The sequence below is a fragment of the Sphaerodactylus townsendi genome, linkage group LG01 (genome assembly GCF_021028975.2).
Source record: "Sphaerodactylus townsendi isolate TG3544 linkage group LG01, MPM_Stown_v2.3, whole genome shotgun sequence".
NCBI lineage: Eukaryota > Metazoa > Chordata > Lepidosauria > Squamata > Sphaerodactylidae > Sphaerodactylus > Sphaerodactylus townsendi.
Window position 1 is genome coordinate 123,983,707 of NC_059425.1, and position 19,485 is coordinate 124,003,191.

Below are 19,485 nucleotides of genomic sequence, written 5' to 3' on the forward strand. Positions count from 1 at the left end.
CAGCAAAATAATACTAGACCAATGATAGGGGTGTGGGGGTGTGGCGGGTGGCAAAAGGAGGTTACAAGAAAGCAAGCAGTGGCAGACAGGTGAAATAGTGAATTGACTCATCAAATCTAGGGATGCTTCGCAGCAGGAGACTTCCCTCTGGAATCGAAAACTGTGGGGAAACCCCACTGCTAAGGACACAGCCATGCCGCAAACAGTAAGAGCACAAAAGGCCTCTGTTGCTAACACAAGGACCATCAAGATCCTTGACAGAACGCACACAAATAATAATAAATACATCTCAATGGTTACATTGGTGTGTCTCATTTGATTGCAAGCCAAATTGTATAAAGACTGCAATTTTATATTAATTATAGGAGAAGGCCAATGAAGACTTTCAAGGATTATCTCATTTTCCCTTCTCCCACTACTTTCTATTTCCCTTCCCCACAGCCTCTCCCTCCTTTTCTGCCTCTTTTACTCCTTTTCACACACCAGAAAATATTCAATACCAGGCTTGCCAACCTCCAGGTGGGGCCTAAAGATCTGTGATACATGTGCTACTTCATGTGGATATAAATAAAACCCAAAATGGAAAAACTTAGTTGAAGGAATTTTATTTGTATATTTATAGCCTTGTTGGTAATTTAGATGGGAAAATGATAAGTTAAATCATTATATATAAAAACACTGTATATAAAGAAATCTTACAATGTTCCCTACTGATTTAAGCAGATCCTGCCTTACTCCTGTGCCCTCCATCAACAGCCATCTAGAGCCCATTGTATTGCTTAGCACAATGGGCTCATTACTAGTAGAGAATAATGGATCTGAAAAAGTTTGGATCCCCTTCCTTAAGCTCCAAATTCAAATATTACATCAGTGTTGGAATTTGGGAATATCAGGAATACCAATATTTTTGGAGTCTAATAAACCCAAAAGTGAAAAAATTGTGTGTGTTTTTTTTGCACACCCCTAGTTTTAGACCTATTGTGGAAATTAAAATTACAAGTCTCCAGATTCTGATGGCACATACATGTTAGTTCTTAGGTGACTCAAATGTGAGATAATTGATTTACTAAACTGTAGAAGTAAATTAAGCCACTGTGCCAGAAGACTGTAGCATACCAACTGTTACCTCAATTTTTAAAAAGGAGTTCAGAGAGGAACCAAGAAATTACAGGCAAGGCTAATATTTGTCCCAGGCAAATTATAAGAATCTGTAATCCAAGGCAGAATTATTAGATACATTATTAGAACAAAGCCTGCTGAGGGAAAATCAGCTGGAACTGGTTGGCTACTGTGTGAGACAAGATACTGGAGTAGATGAATCACTGGTCTGATTTACCAGGACTCTTCTTAGGTTCTTATGTTCTTAACTGTAGATACTGGGGATTAAAACTGGAACCTTCTGTGTTCTAAGCAGATGCTCTGTCATTGAGCCATAGCTCTTCTCCAACAAAGACTTGCATAGAATACTTCATTTCCCCTTATATCCTCCTTCTCATGCTATTTAAACTTTCCTGCCTTCTGGCAACCCCCATATTCTCACCTTTCTCTCCTTCACACCCACCAACATATGCTTTATTTAGTCCCCCGTCTTGATCTCATTTATTTACTTCATTGATACACCTACTTTCTCCCCTATATGGTCCCAAAGGAGCTCATACCATTTGTCTCTCTTCTATTTTATGCTCACACCAACCCTGTGAGATAGATTAGGTTGAGTGTGAATGATTGGCTCCAGTAAGCTTCCAGTCAGTCAAAAGGCTGAAAACCTAGTTTTTTCTTCCATATTGTAGTCTGTAAAGCCAGCAGGAGGGTCATGCATATGTTAATAGACATAGCTAAGAAAACAATAAATCTTCTTCTGGTTACACCAGTCTCAAAGCCTCTGTTGTTGTTTTGTTCTTTAAATCTAGCACGAAGAGTAGTTCTGAATAACTTAAAAGTTAGTATATGTTTTGGGTTACTATCCTTGGTTCTAATAAAAATTTCTTTCTTTTTGGGTGCTGCCAAGTCACTGACTTATGACCACCCCACAGGGTTATCAAAGCAACATATAAGAGCTGGTTTGCCATTGCCTGGCTCCACATTATGACCCTGGTACTTCTTGGAAATCACCCATTCAAATACTAACCAGGGCCAACCCTGCTTCACTTCTGAGATATTATGAGTTCAGGCTAGCTGGGTTTATCCAGGTCAGGACAATAAAAAGTATGGCAAGACTCATCTTATTTTTCCTTGGACCAAAGGTATTTGCAATTATTACCTGCTCTCGCTCTTCTGCAGTCTTGTCTCCTGTTGCCTGGAGAAAAAAGAAACCAGCCAGCAAGGCCTATAACCAGACTGAAATGCTTCTGCCACTCTCAAATGTCACTTGTCAGAAATAGGGTTGCCAACTTTTATGTGCAGCCTGGAAATATCTTAGAGTTACACCTTATTTCTAGGCTACAGTGATCACCTCCCCTGAAGAAAATAACAACTTTGGAGAGTTGGCATTATACTCTACTGAGATTCTTCCCCTTCCCCAGGCTCCATCCCCCAAATTTCCAGGAATTTCCCAACCTGGAGTCAGCAACCTTGTATGAGTGTGTGGTATGTGTGTGCGCAAAACGGCATCAAGTCACAGCTGACTTATGGCAACCCCTTATGGGATTTTCAAAGCAAGAGACCATCAGAAATGGGCTGTCATTGTCTTCCTTTGTATAGCAACCCTTGTATTCCTTAGTTGTCTCCTATCCAAATACTAAGCAGGGCTGACCTTGAGATCTAATAAGGGCTAACCTGGGTCTTTCAGATCAGGGCCCAGACAGAAATAATTCAGTTTAGATTTTGAGCTTTTTCAAATGTAGTATAGTTCAAGTTGGGTCATGATTAGCAAACACCTCCCCTCAATTGTTCTCATGTCTCTATTTTGAATTAAAAGCTTGCTTTGGCTTCAATGTACATGGAACTTTAAAACAGTTCTCTCTCTTGTTGTATACCATATCAACATTCAGATGAAAAATCTTATACACTAAAAAGTGGTCTCAGCATCACTTGTTCAAATGCCACAATAAACTTTTATTTTTATGATCAATTTACAACCACCAATTAAAGAAAAATGTCTTCTTAGCCACACTTTAATTGGAAGTGTTTAAAAAAAAAACTACAAGTAAGTTTCACTTCCACATTTAAGGGCAAAACTGTAATTGAGAAAAGTTTCCAGATTAAGTATTGCTGGGGAAAAGTAATTTTGTAAAATACAAAAATGCATGTTTATAGGAATCAAATGAGAAAATGCATGTTTGTAGCAACTGTTTTCAAAGACAAACAGAATCACTTTGGTACTGACAGGGTATCAATGCAGATGTATGACAACATTTATGGAATGTTGTCAAACTGGTTGACATTCTGATGAACAGGAAGAGAAACAAAATAAAGAGATGGTTGCAGATTGCATGGTGCCTTAAGCAGCTCTTGTTCCTTCCTCAGACCCATCTGCTTCAGTGAATGCCATGGCATGATAAAATGGGTTTTGAGACACAGCCAAGAGGTGTAAGCCCTTCCTGCAATAAGTGACAACTGAGGCTGCTGTGGGGAGAAAGGTTGGATCAGAGAGCAAGAATCTACAGCAGCATATTACAGTAGTCATCACCAGAAGCCAGAAACCAGCATTGGGTTTTAAGAGAGGATATCATCTCAACAATGAGTTACTTTTGTGGTAGAATTCTGGATAGAGGTGAGAGAATTGAAGTGGGACTATGGCACAGAAAATAATAGTAGTCAAGGTGGGAGAAAATCCAATGTGAAATATGAGCAGAAGTATAAGAAAAGTAGAGAAAAGGAAAACCTAGGTATATCAAAGATTTCATACTTGATCAATTATCTATATATATATAAAGCTAACAGTGTTTTTGTTAGTGGTAGTATAACTCTGTAACTGCTGGGCCAATTCCTCTGAAAATTCCCAGCCACTGTAGTTGGCCAGGTGAGAGTGTTTTTAGATGTTCACATACCTGAAATTTCACACCTGACCCAGGTAAAACGCCTTTTTCCTGGCGCTCCATGGTGAAGGACATGCAGCTGCCTGTGTGTAGCTGTCACCCTCAGAATGTTCATGCAGCTTAGAATGTTCGCTCAGATGGCCAGATATGAGCAGTGGAAACAGTACATAGGCAATAACTTCGAGGTGGAAAGTGGGAGAAACACATACACACACACACATACCACACGAGGGAGAGAGAGGAGAGGAAGGGATAGGGGAGGGTGGCATGTCTAAAGGGAAGAGAGGGGAAAAGGGAGACGGAGGAGGGAGGCATGCAAAGGGAAAAGAGAAGTAGAGAGGGAGGGGGAGAGAGTAAGGGGTGGCATGCAAGGGAGGGGAGGCAAGGGGCCCAGCATCTTGATATGACCCACCCACCCTAGCGAAGGAAAAGGGAAGGGAAGGAGGGGGAGGGGTAGCATGCAAGGGAAGAAAAATGAGGGAGGGAAGAGAGTGAGGGGGCGACATGCAAGGGACGGGAGGGAGGGCCCAGGCACCCTAGATTCCCTGAATACTGCAGCTACAGTTAAGAAAACTAGGCACGCATTACTCAGGAGTACGCTCGGTAACGCAACCGTGACATACTTTGCATGGCTGCGTTGTGCCCCTCAGAGGGTTTCCTCAGAAGTGACACCCATTGCCACCAATCAAACTTACTCCCAGGTAAAGGATCATGACCAGCCAGCCTAGATGTGTGGGAGGGGTGCCTTTCCATCCCCCCCCCCGAAGGAATGTGGGCACACACATCAATGACATCGCACAGTATCAGGCTGCGTGTTTGCATGAGCACATACTGCTGGCCTCTGCAATTGATTTGCTGCTACTGTTCCTTTCCCATTTCACTACAATAAGCCACAGCAACGCAAGGCCGGGCCCCGCTAGTACAGAATAAACGAACCCAGGAAAGCTTGCTGGGAAAGATGAGAATTTCAGCCTCACCACACTAAGTTTGAAACCGTGACGCAACATCAAAATGAAAAGATCAGGCACTTGAGCAGTGGTGTTGGCTGGAGAAGAAAAATACTGGAACAGAGAAGTATACCTTGTTATCATCAGCATAGGGTGGACAACCTCAAGGTTGGGGGGCTGGAGATCTCCCTGGAATAATAGTTCGTTTCAAACTGCAGAGATCAGTCACCATGGAGAAACTGACAGCTTTGGAAAGAGCATTATACCCCACTGAGGCTGCTCCCCTCCCTAAACTCCAGCCTCTCCAAGCTCCACCCCCAACTCTAAGAATTTTTCAACCCATAGTTGGCAATCCTAAACATATAGCTGGTATTCAAAGCCATGGGTTTTGATGACTTAATCCAGGAACAAGAACAGGGTTTAAACTACGAACATCTACTGAATCATTCTGAATCACAGGTAGTATGTTAGTTCTCAATGCATCAGGCAGATTAATAGTAATGAATTAATTTCTTGTGCAACACGAATAGCAGATGTTGCTCAAGATAAGCAATGACCTGTTGCAGCAACTTTGGTTGGTTTTGCAAAAGAAGTCAATTTACTGGTTTTCGCTGTCCTTGCATTGCTCCTGATACAATGCCAGTTGCAATTAAAGCTCTGTGTCATAATTAAATTCAAGTGTATGAGAAGAACTGATAAACATGTATCCCAGTAGGTGTCTCATCAGGAAGGGAACAGACTTAGCCCATTTTTTTGATGCAGTGGACACAATAGCCTCAGAAGTCTACTAACTTACAGCATAATTTATCACCGAATAAAGAAACCCTGATCAAGATATACCAGGGAAGGGCATCTCCTGTTCTCATTACCTATGATGGAAGAAAACAGCAGCTAGTAGGTATATTACAATATACTGCTGGGAGGTACAAGAAGCTTAAGGCCAAACACTTCACTCCAGAAGTACCACATATGGCACATCAAGAAGAACAGTCTTAACGAAAATGAGTAAAGTCAGAGATTGTATTGATTTGTTTGCCCCAGGAAACTATTAATCAGCTACAAGTGCAGCATTACGAAAGATAAATCCATGTTCTTAGCACTCCAGCACTGGTTTTGAAAGCGGATATCATGCTCAAGAACAGAAGAACAATGAATACACTTCTTACATTTAAGCAAACTGTAATGTTGAATTTAAAAAGAAGTGGGTAAGTAATATGAAATTCCATGACTGAATGCCTATTTGCATTAACCCAAAGTGCTGCAAAAACCTCTACTGCCTGAGTTCCAATTAATTCATTATGTAAGGAAAAAAGGACCTGAGAAATGTTGGTAAAGAATCATGCAAACACATCACAGCTAAATACCAAATCACAAACATTTAGAGGTTCACTCCTGGAAACTGTCAACTCCCCAATTAATTTAAATAATTTCAGTAAGACAGTTTTAAAACCTGCTCATTGCTGTATAGTGTTACATTTAGTTTTACCATATGTTTGCTATAGTTGCTAATATCAGGCTTCCTAACTTTTGCTTTTGTTGGGGCCAGTCATTAAAATGTGTGTGGAGAGAAGTAGACTGCCAGATGACCTTAAAAGAAGTATGGAGAGGTATTCAAGGGGATAAGCCAGCCAAGAGACACAACGTGTTCAAAACAACAGTAATGAACTCAATGGTAGTTCAAAAAAAGTACCATCTGATACCACTGCATCCCCTTCCTGCTACCACCTCTCACCCAGTGGTGGGATTCAAAAATTTTAGTAACAGGTTCCCATGGTGGTGCGATTCAAACTGTGGCGTAGCGCCAATGGGGCTGGGCGGGGCACGATGGGGGCGTGGCCGGGCATTCCAGGGGCGGGGCATTCCTGGGCGGGGCTGTAACAAGGGCGCAGCCCTTTCATGGTAGAGTCCCTTGGGCGGGAAACAAATGCACGCAGGCACAGGCTGCCACGCACGCCGGTGCTCCTCCTGCTAGACTGCTTCAAGTTCTGCGCGCTACTGCTGAGAGGAGGGGCATAACTAAGGCAAAAATCACGTGGCAAAATCACCAATTAGTAACCCCCTCTCGGCACGCACAAATAATTAGTAACCTACTCTCGGGAACCTGTGAGAACCTGCTGGATCCCACCTCTGCACCCACCCCAGTCTCTAACATGCATCACCATTCCTTCCCAGGAGCCAGAGTAGCTACCATTTCTTCCCACCTATTTCCTCAGTGTGGCAATACCCAATGCAGCTTCCATAACGTAGATAGCCCAGGACACTAACCCAAGCCACATGTTTAAAGATGCCCAGTGAATGAGGAGGGAAGATGTGTCATGCTCCATCTTCTGGGCAGTGATGGGACTAGTGACTGCATCAGCAACACCTGCCCCCCTGCCCCCCCCCCCAAATCTTCCATGTGATGCCACTGCCTGCCCTGATTTTAGAGCCATCCATGAATGTAATGAGTTTGGAAGAACTCTCAAAGAGGAAGAAAGAGCTTCTTATGATAACATGGTCTACACACTGTCTCAAGGTGCAGGACTGCTGCCTTTGGCAATCTCCATAGACATGCAGAAGCCCTGCAGTTTCAATATTGGATACATTTATATCTATAAACATATCTCATTTCATTAAAGTGATGTAAAAAGTTTAGCAAACTGCTTTCCAGGATTCCAAAGAAGTTGCCAAAGATGGCTCATCTTTACATTTCAGTTTTTCAGTCAAACTAAATGACCAGTTTCTAACCTGTGATTTACAGCTGTTTATGGGAAAGCTTTTATGCTTTTAAAATAGGTCATAACAAGAAAGGACATTGCTCAATGTTGTCTTCAAGCACAGTTCTCACACTTGAACAAAAACAATTAGTATCCGCCTGTGTACTAACTTGCTGGCTTGACATAGTACTTACATCAATCAATATGATGAATAATATGACTAGAAAAAATGAACAAAAAGGAACAGTGTCGTCAAAATTCTGTTAAGCCAAGCAGACAAAATGAAGTAAATTTAGGGCCTTTCCCCACTTACCTTAAGCCCCGCGCTACTCTCCTCAAGTACCGCGGGGTCCCGGGGCACTCCCCACGACAGGGGCGGCGACAGCACAGCCGCCTCGATGCTGCCGCTGTCGCGCCCCCTCAGAGCACGGCATCCCTGGCGCTCTTGTAAACGGCGCCTTTTGATGACCCCGCACAGAGCGCGGGGTCATGGGGACACCCGGACGTGTGCCAGGGATGGGGGGATCAGGGTGAGTGGGGAAACGCCCTTAGTTCTATTGGTCTTGGCCTGAGGCTTGAGTAAATATAATTTCTCCCACCTTAACCTAATCAGTACAAGCATACATTTTGAGTGAAATCTGTGCACTAAGGCATCCACTGTTAAACAATCCATTGTTAAACAATCCATTGTTTAAAAAAAGGATGATCCACCTCTAATGTAAAAGTGTATTGTAAACCTACATATTCTACTTCTGTATCTTATATATATATTATGGATCCACATGCTTTCAGGTGAAAACACAGAATGCACAGAATGCTGAAATGTGGCTTCTTTGTTTCTGATCAAAATTTCCTCATGCTATCTGATACTTTCCATGCACCATGAGGGACAGAGTTCCCTCTTTAATACTTTGTCATTGACTTCCAGTATGTTTAGTTTCCACTTACCTTTCTGAATGATGATGGCAATGTAGATGCAGATATTGTATCTATTGAGATAGCAAAAGGAAATTGTGACTCCTGTGATGGAACTGGAGATGGCTGATTTGTCATGACACCAAACTGTGCGTCAGGCATGTCAAAATATCTGAAAAATACAAGAAAAGAATTGTATTAACTGTAGATACAATGTTAGGACTGTTACACTGAAACATTATTAGAGACCATTAGGATAAAACTTTTGAAAACACAGAAATCTAAGTAAAACAATAGTAACCAATGAAGTCTATAATAAAGCCCTCTGCCTGATGAACCTGTGTACCAATGATATTCCTCATCTAGGAGTTTTTGCCTTCCCACAGAGAAGTCTGAGCAGCAGAAGCCCATGTTAGGGCTTTTTGTTGGTTGTCCAGAGGCTCTGGAACAGGCTACCAAGGGAGTTGAGGACTACAGTGTCCCTATACTTTCAAATTCAGTGTGGTAGTTTTTTTTCCTCACAAAACTCTATTGTCTACTCAAAAACTGAGCAGCCTTTACGGTGGGGTAGCATGTGAAAAAGGAAATATTGGTAAACAAATCTTGTCCTACCCTTAGCTAAAATACATGTATTCCAAGAAAACAGATTGATTGTGTTTTTCACTAAGTCTTGAGAGCTTCTCCGAAAGCTGCAGAGAGTCACAATACTTCACTACTCCTCTTCCCTCATCATAAATTATTTAGCACTAGAGGCTTCTTAACAGATAAAAGTAACTAGAAGAATGTATGAAATACACAAGTTAAGGCGTTGTCACAAAAGAAATCAAGTAAGTTTTTTTAATTAGGCAATTGTTTATAGCATCAGATTGCTACTTAAGTTTAGAAACTGTTATAGGAATTTAATACATTTCTCAGTCCCTGAACAGAGGTTACAACTAACTTCAAATTACAAAGAAGTTACAAATCTAATTGGGTCTGTCAACATGCTGACATTAGAGTTATCAGACTTTCTTCTCCACTTGATAATCCGAGATAGGATATTTGGGGCAGAAATCATAGCAGTTCACCCTTTCACCAGACTAAGGGAATTCTCCTTGGAGACTAGTCCCTGTTCACAAGGATTTTTTTTTTTGAAACCCATTTCTGACTCTCAGAAGAATAATCCTTCCCTCTTTGGGGTCTGCCTGAGAAGCCTCACTGCCTCTCCACTTCAGAGTTTCCCCTACAAAGAAAACCACAATCCCCATGTGCATCTCTGTTTTGACTGCTACTAGGAACAGTAGTCTAGACCAGACTAGTCACTTGTCTGTCTGACACTTTCCCTTAGTAAGATTAGAACTCTCCTCAGAGTACAGGGATTCTGTCTCAACCTTGGCCTCCAAAGATGATATCTCCAACTGTTTTTTTTTCAGCACCACCAACAGATTAACTGGCACTTTCTCCTCCAGCCAATCAGAAGTTAGCTCTTGTTTCCTTCTCTATTTCTTTCCAGTCATGTTGGCTCTTGTTGGTTACACGTTGATCTTAGAGTCCTGCAATTCATCACAAGAACAATTTCTTGGGGTGGGGGGGTGAGGGGGTGTTGTTTAGAAAGTCTGTTAAAACCATTATGTTTTAAAGAGTTTTCTGCTCATTTTCACTTTGGTGATTTTCCCACTGAGAAATTAAAGCCGGATACAACCAGGTTTCAAAAGAAACAGCACCTTTTCATCACAGTTTCTCCCTACCCACTGCAGCATGTGTCTAATGAAGACCTCGATGTCTATCACGGTTTTGAGCAATGCAACACTCCCCACAATCACACGATCGAGCGCACGATCTGCTCAGCGTCTCTGTTCTTCCTCGTCCTGATTGGCTGTTCCACTGTGTTGGGGCGGGAATTTTTTTAACTTCTTTTTTTTTGCGCAGCTACATCACCACACACATGGGTAGGTAGAATTTCCCCACCTATGCGGGGAGCAGCTTTCTTCTGATTGGCTATTGTGCTGGAGCGGGAACAGTACCTGTTTTTCGTGCTAAGCTACGTTTATGCACAGCTTCAACTTTTACAGCACTCTTTACCCATGCAGCTGTGCTGGCACAAAAGTCTAATTTAAGTTTACAGTTGGCACAGAAATCACGTTCCACGCAGCCACGTTTCAACGTAGCCGCCACCGCCAACGTAGCTGCCCACTGCACTCTGATTGGCTGAAAGGCTCCATGTCACTCCCTATGGCGGGAAAATAAACCTAGATTCTGTCCCCTGATCCTCCCCACTGATCTGGCTTCGACGCGTGTTTTTTGAAAAGCTGCACTTCCATGCAGGTTCTTAAAAAACACGTGATAAGGGGAAGAGGGAGCACCAGAACCGAGATGAATCTGTGTTCAGCAGTTAAGCAGTGGGAAGTTCTTGCTGAAACCTGAATATTTCGCATGGGTATCACGCGATTAATTGACCATGGGGAATCAACCTTTGTTTGGCAATCCACTGTTATTTTAATGATGCAGATGGTGTTAAAGTTGTGCTACCCATTCACTACATTGAGATGTTTACAAGTATACTCTCAACAACCGTAAGCAATGTTTGTAGGGAAAGACATGTTCGAAATATTTTGAGCCCAGAGGGCCTTCTCTGCAGTGACCACTAAACTGTGGATTGCCTTCCTCGAGAGGTTTGCCAGACCCCTACTCTCTTAGAATTTTGGCACCTGGTGAAGACCATCCTCTTCATCCAAGAGTTTGGCTTCCACTGAGATGGGGAACCTGGGGTGTTTGAGATTTTAGATTGTTTTAGGATGTTATTGTGAGATTTTGTATGGGTTTTTTAAAATTGTAATCTGCCCTGAGACCATGGTAAAGGGCATGGAGTGGATGGATGGATGGATGGATGGATGGATGGATGGATGGATGGATGGATGGATGGATGGATGGATGGATGGATGGATGGATGGATGGATGGATGGATGGATGGATGGATGGATGGATGGATGGATGGATGGATGGCAGACGATAGATGACAGACAGAATTAGAAAGTAATTCTAATCAAATAATTAGACTGACAGAAAAACTGTATTAAGGTGTGGAAAAATTCTGTTCTTATAAATGCTATATTGTTACAAGATCAAAGGACAATGCAAATGAGCATGCAAGGGATGAACAGCTTCAAAGATGTATTGGGGCTTTCATGGCCAGAATCACTAGGGTATTGTGGGTTTTCCGGTTTGTATGGCCATGTTCCAGTAGCATTTTTTCCTGATGTTTCACCTGCATCTGCAACTTCAAAGATGCTTTGGAACTGAATCCATGGACGTAGGTAAGGGGGGGGGGGGTTCTCGGGTTTGAACCCCCGCATTCATGTCCGAAGCTCCACCCCTCCATTTGTGGGTTTTAAAAAACATTTTAGTGCTTTTTCTGTTTTTGGCCTGCAGGGGGTGCATTGTTTGGACTAGCAGCACCAAACTTTCAGGGATTGTTTGGGGGATGCTCATGATGATACTACCCAGGTTTGGTGAGGTTTGGTTCAGGAGGTCCAAAGTTATGGACTCCCAAAGAGGGTGCCCCCATCCTCCATTGTTTCCAATGGAAGCTAATAGAAGATGGGGGCTACACATTTGAGGGTCCATAACTTTGGACCCCATGAACCAAACTTCACCAAACCTGGAATGTATTATTAGGAGAGTCTCTTCTTGATACCACCCAGGTTTTGTGAAGTTTGGTCCAGGGAGTCCAAAGCCATGGACTCCCAAAGGGGTGCCCCCATCCCCCATTGTTTCCAATGGGAGCTAATAGGAGATGGGGCTACACCTTTGAGGGTCCATAAATTGGGACCCCCTGAACCAAACTTCACCAAACCTGGGTGGTATCATTAGGAGAGACTCCTAAAGATACCCTGACAGTTTGGTGCTTCTAGCTCAGGGGTAGGGAACCTGCGGCTCTCCAGATGTTCAGGAACTACAATTCCCATCAGCCCCTTTCAGCATGGCCAATTGGCCATGCTGAAAGGGGCTGATGGGAATTGTAGTTCCTGAACATCTGGAGAGCCGCAGGTTCCCTACCCCTGTTCTAACAACAATTGCACCCCTGACAGCAGGCACCTCCCTCAAAATTTCCCCAGATTCTCCTTTTAAATCCACCCCCTTCGGCATGGATTTAAAGGGAGATTCTGAGGTCCCCAGTTTAGAAGAAGAAGAGTTTGGATTTATATCCCCCCTTTCTCTCCTGTAGGAGACTCAAAGGGGCTGAAAATCTCCTTGCCCTTGCTCCCTCACAACAAACACCTTGTGAGGTGGGTGGGGCTGAGAGAGCTCCAAAAAGCTGTGACTAGGCCAAGGTCACCCAGCTGGTGTGTGTGGGAGTGCACAGGCTAATCTGAATTCCCCAGATAAACCTCCACAGCTCAAGCGGCAGAGCAGGGAATCAAACCCGGTTCCTCCAGATTAGAATGCACCTGTTCTTAACCTCTTTACCACTACGCTGTTATAGCTATGTCAGTAATACTTTTTGTGTGTATGGCTTTTTAAGGGATTTTTCTTACATTCAACATTTTCTTCCTTTCAGTTAAATATAATAAATTGCCTCCCCCATCCTGACCCTGGGAGAAGCCCAATATAGTACTTTAATCAAGGAAAGAAATATGTAGGAGATCTATGAACCATCTTCTGAGTGAGGTTTTTGGTTTTTCAACTGCTTCTGATTCTACCGAGAGTTGCAAGGCGCCATGTCTAGTCCTGCTTAGCTTCCAATCTAAGCAGAAAAAATGGTTCTTTGAAATTATTTGCTGAAAATAAATTGTGAAAAGAATATTACAATTAGTAATTTACAGTCGTATTAATGCACCTGCTCTTAACCACTACGCCACATTGAAAGTGATGCTGTTTCAGGGTGGGGGATAATCCACCCCAAAACAGCATCACTTTCAATGTTGTTTAACTAGGGACCCCAGATTCTCCCTTTAAGGTGGATTTAAAAGGAGAATTTGGGCTCTCTAGTTTAAACACCATTGAAAGTGATGCTGTTTGGAGGTGGATTCCAGCATCACAACGGCTGCCCAGGGGGGGCCGCACAAAACTCAGATTTTGCACCAGGCTCCATTTTCCCTCTATGCCTCTGCCCAGAGAGGAGGGGCAGGGGAGGGCAGGGCAGGGGAGTCTGCCATCCCCGACCTCGAAGAGCTGCTTTTATAAGTGCTAGGCAAGGGGCGTGGCTTGGGGATGCATGGCCATGCCCTATAGGCGGGTGGGGGTATGGTCCCCCTGAACCCCCCCATAAAAATACATATACCTACATCCCTGACTGAATCAGCAGCTATGTTATTTTAGTTATCTGAATTTTGAGTTTTGTTTTATCCTCATTTATGGTTCTTCTAGTTCCCATTTGCTCTCAAGTCACAGCTGTGTCATTAAAGCTGAAATGTGGCCAATTTTGAGAGGTGTTTTCAAGTTTCTGCTGAATTACATGTGTATGCCCTATAGCTGTGAAGTTATTAATACTTTTGTTTGGGAACAGTTCAAATAACAGCTCAGAGTGCCATTTAATGAGGGGGTAGTTGCTCCGGTTTGAGGTCATATTTATTAAGACTATCTCTGGTTATTGTGACATACAAGTTTCAAAATCACTCAATAAATACTTTTAAAATATGCTACTTTGATGTACTTTAATACTGAGTGTATTGAAAACCAGTATTCAGAACTTGCTCATTTTCTCCCAGGCAGCTGAAATCTTGCTGTTGCACATCGATGCTAGCCAAGGTGCCATTTGCTTCTGCCCATATGAATAGCTGTTCAGGCTTTATTTCTCTTCACATCTTCAGTACACACATTTTCCTAGTATAGCCTATGTTTATTTGAAAACCTCTGAAACTGTAGAACAATCCTTTCCTGCTTTGGCTTCTTTTCTTTAGATTTAAATCTTTCTATCTTCTTGATATTTTTATTAGTTTTATATTCCAAAGTTTCAGCTGAGAAACTACCATTGAATACATGCAGCAAATGGAATAGAACAGCTTTTACCTATGAGCAGATGCTGGCCTGACCACAGGGATGAAACACTGGTGCTGTTTCTGAGCACATGCAATTCAACATACCAATAGAATTCTTGCATGAATTAAGTTCCTCATTCATTCACTTCAGTGCATATCTCAGTGGAGTCTCTTTGTGCTTGTGGCGTTTGTTCCTTCCGTCGAAGAGAAGTTCCACTGAAGAAAATTTCACAAGTACCCTGCTGCTCCAGTGGCAGCAAAGAAGCACTGAATCGGGATAATATTTTATTGTTGTTCATTCATGCGTTGAACAATAAAGCTCTATTTTCTTCCACAAGAGAGGTTGTTCCAGTCTAACACTGGATGGATGATATTGGCAAATCCTTGGTCTCCCAAATGTGAATTAGTTCACGGAAAGATGCAGTAGGAGCTCATCTATACAGTCCTCAAGGACTCATTTTCTCATATCTTGAACATTTATATGAAGCCACCTAAGAAGATTATCCATAGCATTAGGATCATGTCACCCAGTTCTGTAGGGTCTGTTATTGCTGTAGGCCAGTGGCCTGAAGCTATAGTCACATTGTAGTTATGTGAGGAGCAACAAGCTCCAGGTAAATCCAGACACAATGGAGGTACTGCTGGTTTGGGATGATGTTTTTTATGGGCTTGATCTGCCTATTTTAGATGAGTAGGATTGTCATTAACAGATTATAGGGTTTGGGAGAAATCTGAAGATCAGGTTGGCACAGTTATTATTTGGGTTGCCAACCTCTAGGTGGTGGCTGGAGATCTCCTGCTATTACAACTGATCTCCATGTGACAGATCAGTTCACCTTATGGAATTATATCATATTGAAGTTTCTTCCCTCCCCAAACCATGCACTCCTCAGAACCCACCCCCAAAATCTTCAGGTATTTACCAACTTGGAGCTAGCAACCCAAGTTACCATGAACACTTTTTTTCAGTTATATTTATCTCATAAGGGGTCTCTCCATCTCTACTCAAATCTAGTCATGTGGTCCATGCTACAATAGTAACCCCTAGGTTGGACTGCTGTAATACATGTTTTTAAGGGCTGGCCTTAAAAATAGGGTGTAAGCTTCAATTAGTGAGGAATGTGGCTGCTCAACTTTTAACTGGGGCAACCCACTTTTAACATCTATTTTGAAATACCTTCATTGGTTGTCTGTTTGCTTCGGGGTTCAATTTAAGTTTCTGGTTCTTACCATTAAACCCCTCTATGACCTGGAATCTACATACCTCAAGGGCTTCATCCCTTATGAGAAACACAAACTAACCACACAACCAGTTGCTGTCCATGTATGGAGTTCTATGAGGAATCTGTATGATCTCACTGCTCATTCTCATGCATTCTTGATTGTTTGGATGGATATTATGGAATACCTTGCAAGGAGGAAGAAGAGGAGTTTGGATTTATGACCTCCTTTTCTCTCCTAAAAGGAAACTTAAAGGGGCTTACAAACTTCTTTCTCTTCCTCTCCCCATAACAGACACCTTGTGAGGTAGGTGGGACTGAGAGAGTTATGAGAGAACTGTGTCTAGCCCAAGGTCACCTAACAGGCATGTAGGAATAGAGAAACAAATCTGGTTCACCTGATAAGACTTTACTGTTCATGGGGAGGAGTGGGGAATCAAACCCACTTCTCCAGATTAAACTTCACCTGCTCTTAACTACTGCACTACACTGGCTCTAGCTTTGTTAACTGGGGGGGGGGGGGTGGAGGGGTTGTAAAAGCCCTCTTGTGTTAGAAGAACTGCAGTTGCATATTATGGGAGTGAAAATCTATTCTGATCAGAACTTTTACATGGCCCTGCAATTTTAGTAACTTGTTTGACATTCGCTTGGTGTAGATTTTAACATTTCTACAACACATACGGTAGCATTTTTGTTGTTAGTAGTCTTGAATTTTCAGAGACATCCAAGATATAAACAATGGAATAAAGTTTTGAAATGCTGTTTAACTTGCATATAAATCATCTAGAGAGATTATCTGGCACCATATCATCAATAAACGCCCAGTTCTCCTTTTCCCTGTCTTCAGATTCAGATGAAACACACAGATTTCTTGAACAGATGTCCAGATAAATTCAATCCAGTTAAGGCAGAAATAGTTATGGTGATCTAGATGTCGCCCTTTTAAACATACATCTTCCTTGACTAGTTCATGTGATACAGATTCAGATCAAGGTCATGTCCTGTAAAGATAAGGGGCTTCAGCATTCCTCCCTCTTCATTTGCCTGACCTGAAACAGGCTTCAGGTGCCAGCATTTTTCCACTGGAGAAACGACATGCACTGATGCCTATGTGGGTCCTTACGGGGACCTCTTGGAACATACATATTCAACTTCCATCGCTGTGTTGGCTCCAGGTGAAGTACTAGGGCAGGTTCAAGCTGTAAACTAGATAGGGCCCATGTATCTATGGGACTGCCTCTCCTGTTAAGTCCCTCAGCTAGTGAATTCAGCTAGTGAAAATCTGTTGATGATCCCTGGTCCAAGGGAAGTCCAGCTAGCCTCAACCAGGGCCAGGGTATTTTCAGCCCTAACCCCCACCTGGTAGAACACTCTGTCTGGGGAGCCCAGAGTCCAGCAGGATTTAACATAGATAACCTTTAATGGCATAGTGCAAAAATTTACAATTAAATTAAATAAAATTAAAAGACAAAATACAGATCCACAGGGTTTGTAGGACAGAATTGTTCCACTAGGCATATGGTTGAGACAGCTATGGTACTACAGTGATAGGCCCTCCTCCTTCCTATCCCCTTCTTTCCTTGCTTTTATCTTTTCTATTTCCCATTCTCTTTTCTTCTCCCTTTTCCCTAAATTCCCTGCTCTTCTCCATTTTTCTACCCTTCCCTGCTATTTTTAGTTCCCCCTGATCCCCCCTACAGGGGTCCCATTAGTAAAGTTAAAATTGAAGATGTACAAATTTGTACTGATGGCCTAAGGGAATCTGTGTTGACACATCTTAAATTTAAACAATATTCCATAGTGTAATTTTAAAAGTATTTATATTGTTTTATGTTTCATCAGATGGTGGAAACTGCCATGAGCCTTTCATGGAAGGGTGATGAATAAATCCATAAATAAATAAATTTCAAACAGCTCAATTAGGCTGTTTTAGGCTGATAAAAAAGCAGCAAGGGAGGCTGCAGCCACTTCTACTCACACGCCATGACTAGGGTGGTCCAACTCCAGATGGTGGATGGAGATCTTCCACTATTATATCTGATCTCCAGGTGAAAGAGATTCGTTCCCCCAAATAAAATGGTCATTTTGGAAGGTGGACTCCATGGTATTATATACCATTGTTTGAAGTCCTTCCCCTTCCCAAACCCCCTTCTTAGGCTCCACCCCCAAAATCTCCACATATTACTCAATCCAGAGCTGACAACCCTAACCATGATTCTAATCCAGATCAAGCCTAAACATATCTGGGAACTGAATTTCATGCATAGAACTTCAGGCACACATCTTGTCCATTAGCAGACCAGGTGCTCAGGAGCAGCAGAAGGCAGCAGAAGGCCATTGCTTTCACATCCTGCGTGTGAGCTCCCAAAAGACACCTGGTGGGCCACTGCGAGTAGCAGAGTGCTTGACTAGATGGACTCTGGTCTGATCCAGCAGGCTAGTTCTTATGTTCTTATGACTTTGTATCAGTCACGCAGCTGTCACATTCACAGCTTTTGAGTCCTTCGCTCAGAACTGCTTTCCATGTACAAGTGGTATCTGGGAAAAGGAATGCATTTTTGAACGACAAGGACACAGTCACTCTCAGGCATGCCTTTCCAGATACGATTACTATAGTGTGCTCTACTTGGGAATGTCCTGCAGAAATTCCAGTTATTACAAAATGGATTAAATTATGGGTCACTACTGGCAATTTAGAGTACAACTTCATGCTGCTGACTGATTTGTACTTGTTACCACTTAATCTGTATCCAGAACCTAAAGTGCTGGTTTTAAACTTAAAAGCTATAAACGCCTGGGTTATTTTAAGAGTGCTTAATCCCCTATAATACTTCTCCCTGCATTTGCTTGGATTTTCGAATTAAACTGCTCTGGATTTCATCATGTGCAACTGGGGCTGCTTCACCCAGTGGGGAAAAGCAACAATTGCTCCAGGTCCACTTTCATCAGGGGCCCACTGTCAGGCTTGTAATAATGTCACTCCTCCACTCTAAGCAACAGCAGTTCTGCAGCCTCTCATTACAAGCCACAGCTTGCAGAACCAGCTTTATAATTAAGTGAGATGTGGTAGGTATTTGCCTCAAGGGTGTATTTTTGGAAGGTGGGGGTGGCATTGGCAATCAGCCCACCCACTGCTTCCAGCAAGCTCCTGCTGTTCCCTCCTCTGCAGAAGCATGGCCAGTTCTTATTCTCAGGTGGCTGAGCTGATCCTGCTTCTTCACCAGCAGGGAGAATGAACATAGAAGGCTGTGATACATAGCTGCCCCTGAAAGACTGAGAGTGAGGCTTCAGTCAGTTCTTTTAATCTAGCTCCCCATCCCATTGGGGAATGTCAGATGATCTACCAAGCTGGGACTTCTCTGCAGCTTCACCATAAGAAAGGTTATAATACCCAGTGCAGAAACTACTGTCTTTTTTCCTGTGTAGAATGTTATGCTTTGCATTTCCCCATGATGAGTGGTTTCTTTCATAGAGTATGAAATAAAACAAGCTACTTCTCTAAATCTGCATATATCTTCTTATTTATTCTGTTTCTGCTAGACATGAACAATCATGTAGGACATCCCCCCCCCCCCAAATCCCAATTAGCTTTCACACACAAACAAGACAGCACAAATATGAGATATTAGGCAGGAGAGGGAAGAAGACTGTTCATAGAAATAATAGAAAACAAGAAGAATCCTGATAACAGCGAGTGGCAGGAAGTGGTGAAATTATTAGTACAATATAGCATTCTCTTTTAAAAAATACCGATAAGCAATGCAACTCTCAAA

The 19,485-nt window shown here is 42.6% G+C and overlaps 1 protein-coding gene across 2 annotated transcripts in view; it reads right to left on the minus strand.

The window, feature by feature from the left end:
* Nucleotides 1–19,485, minus strand: part of CRYBG1 (crystallin beta-gamma domain containing 1) — a 138,017-nt gene that overhangs the window by 71,500 nt on the left and 47,032 nt on the right. For both annotated transcript variants that reach the window (XM_048493504.1, XM_048493495.1), the window contains exon 2: nt 8,569–8,707. In XM_048493504.1, coding sequence (XP_048349461.1) covers nt 8,569–8,707 — 139 coding nt within the window. The remainder of the gene's footprint in view (nt 1–8,568; nt 8,708–19,485) is intronic.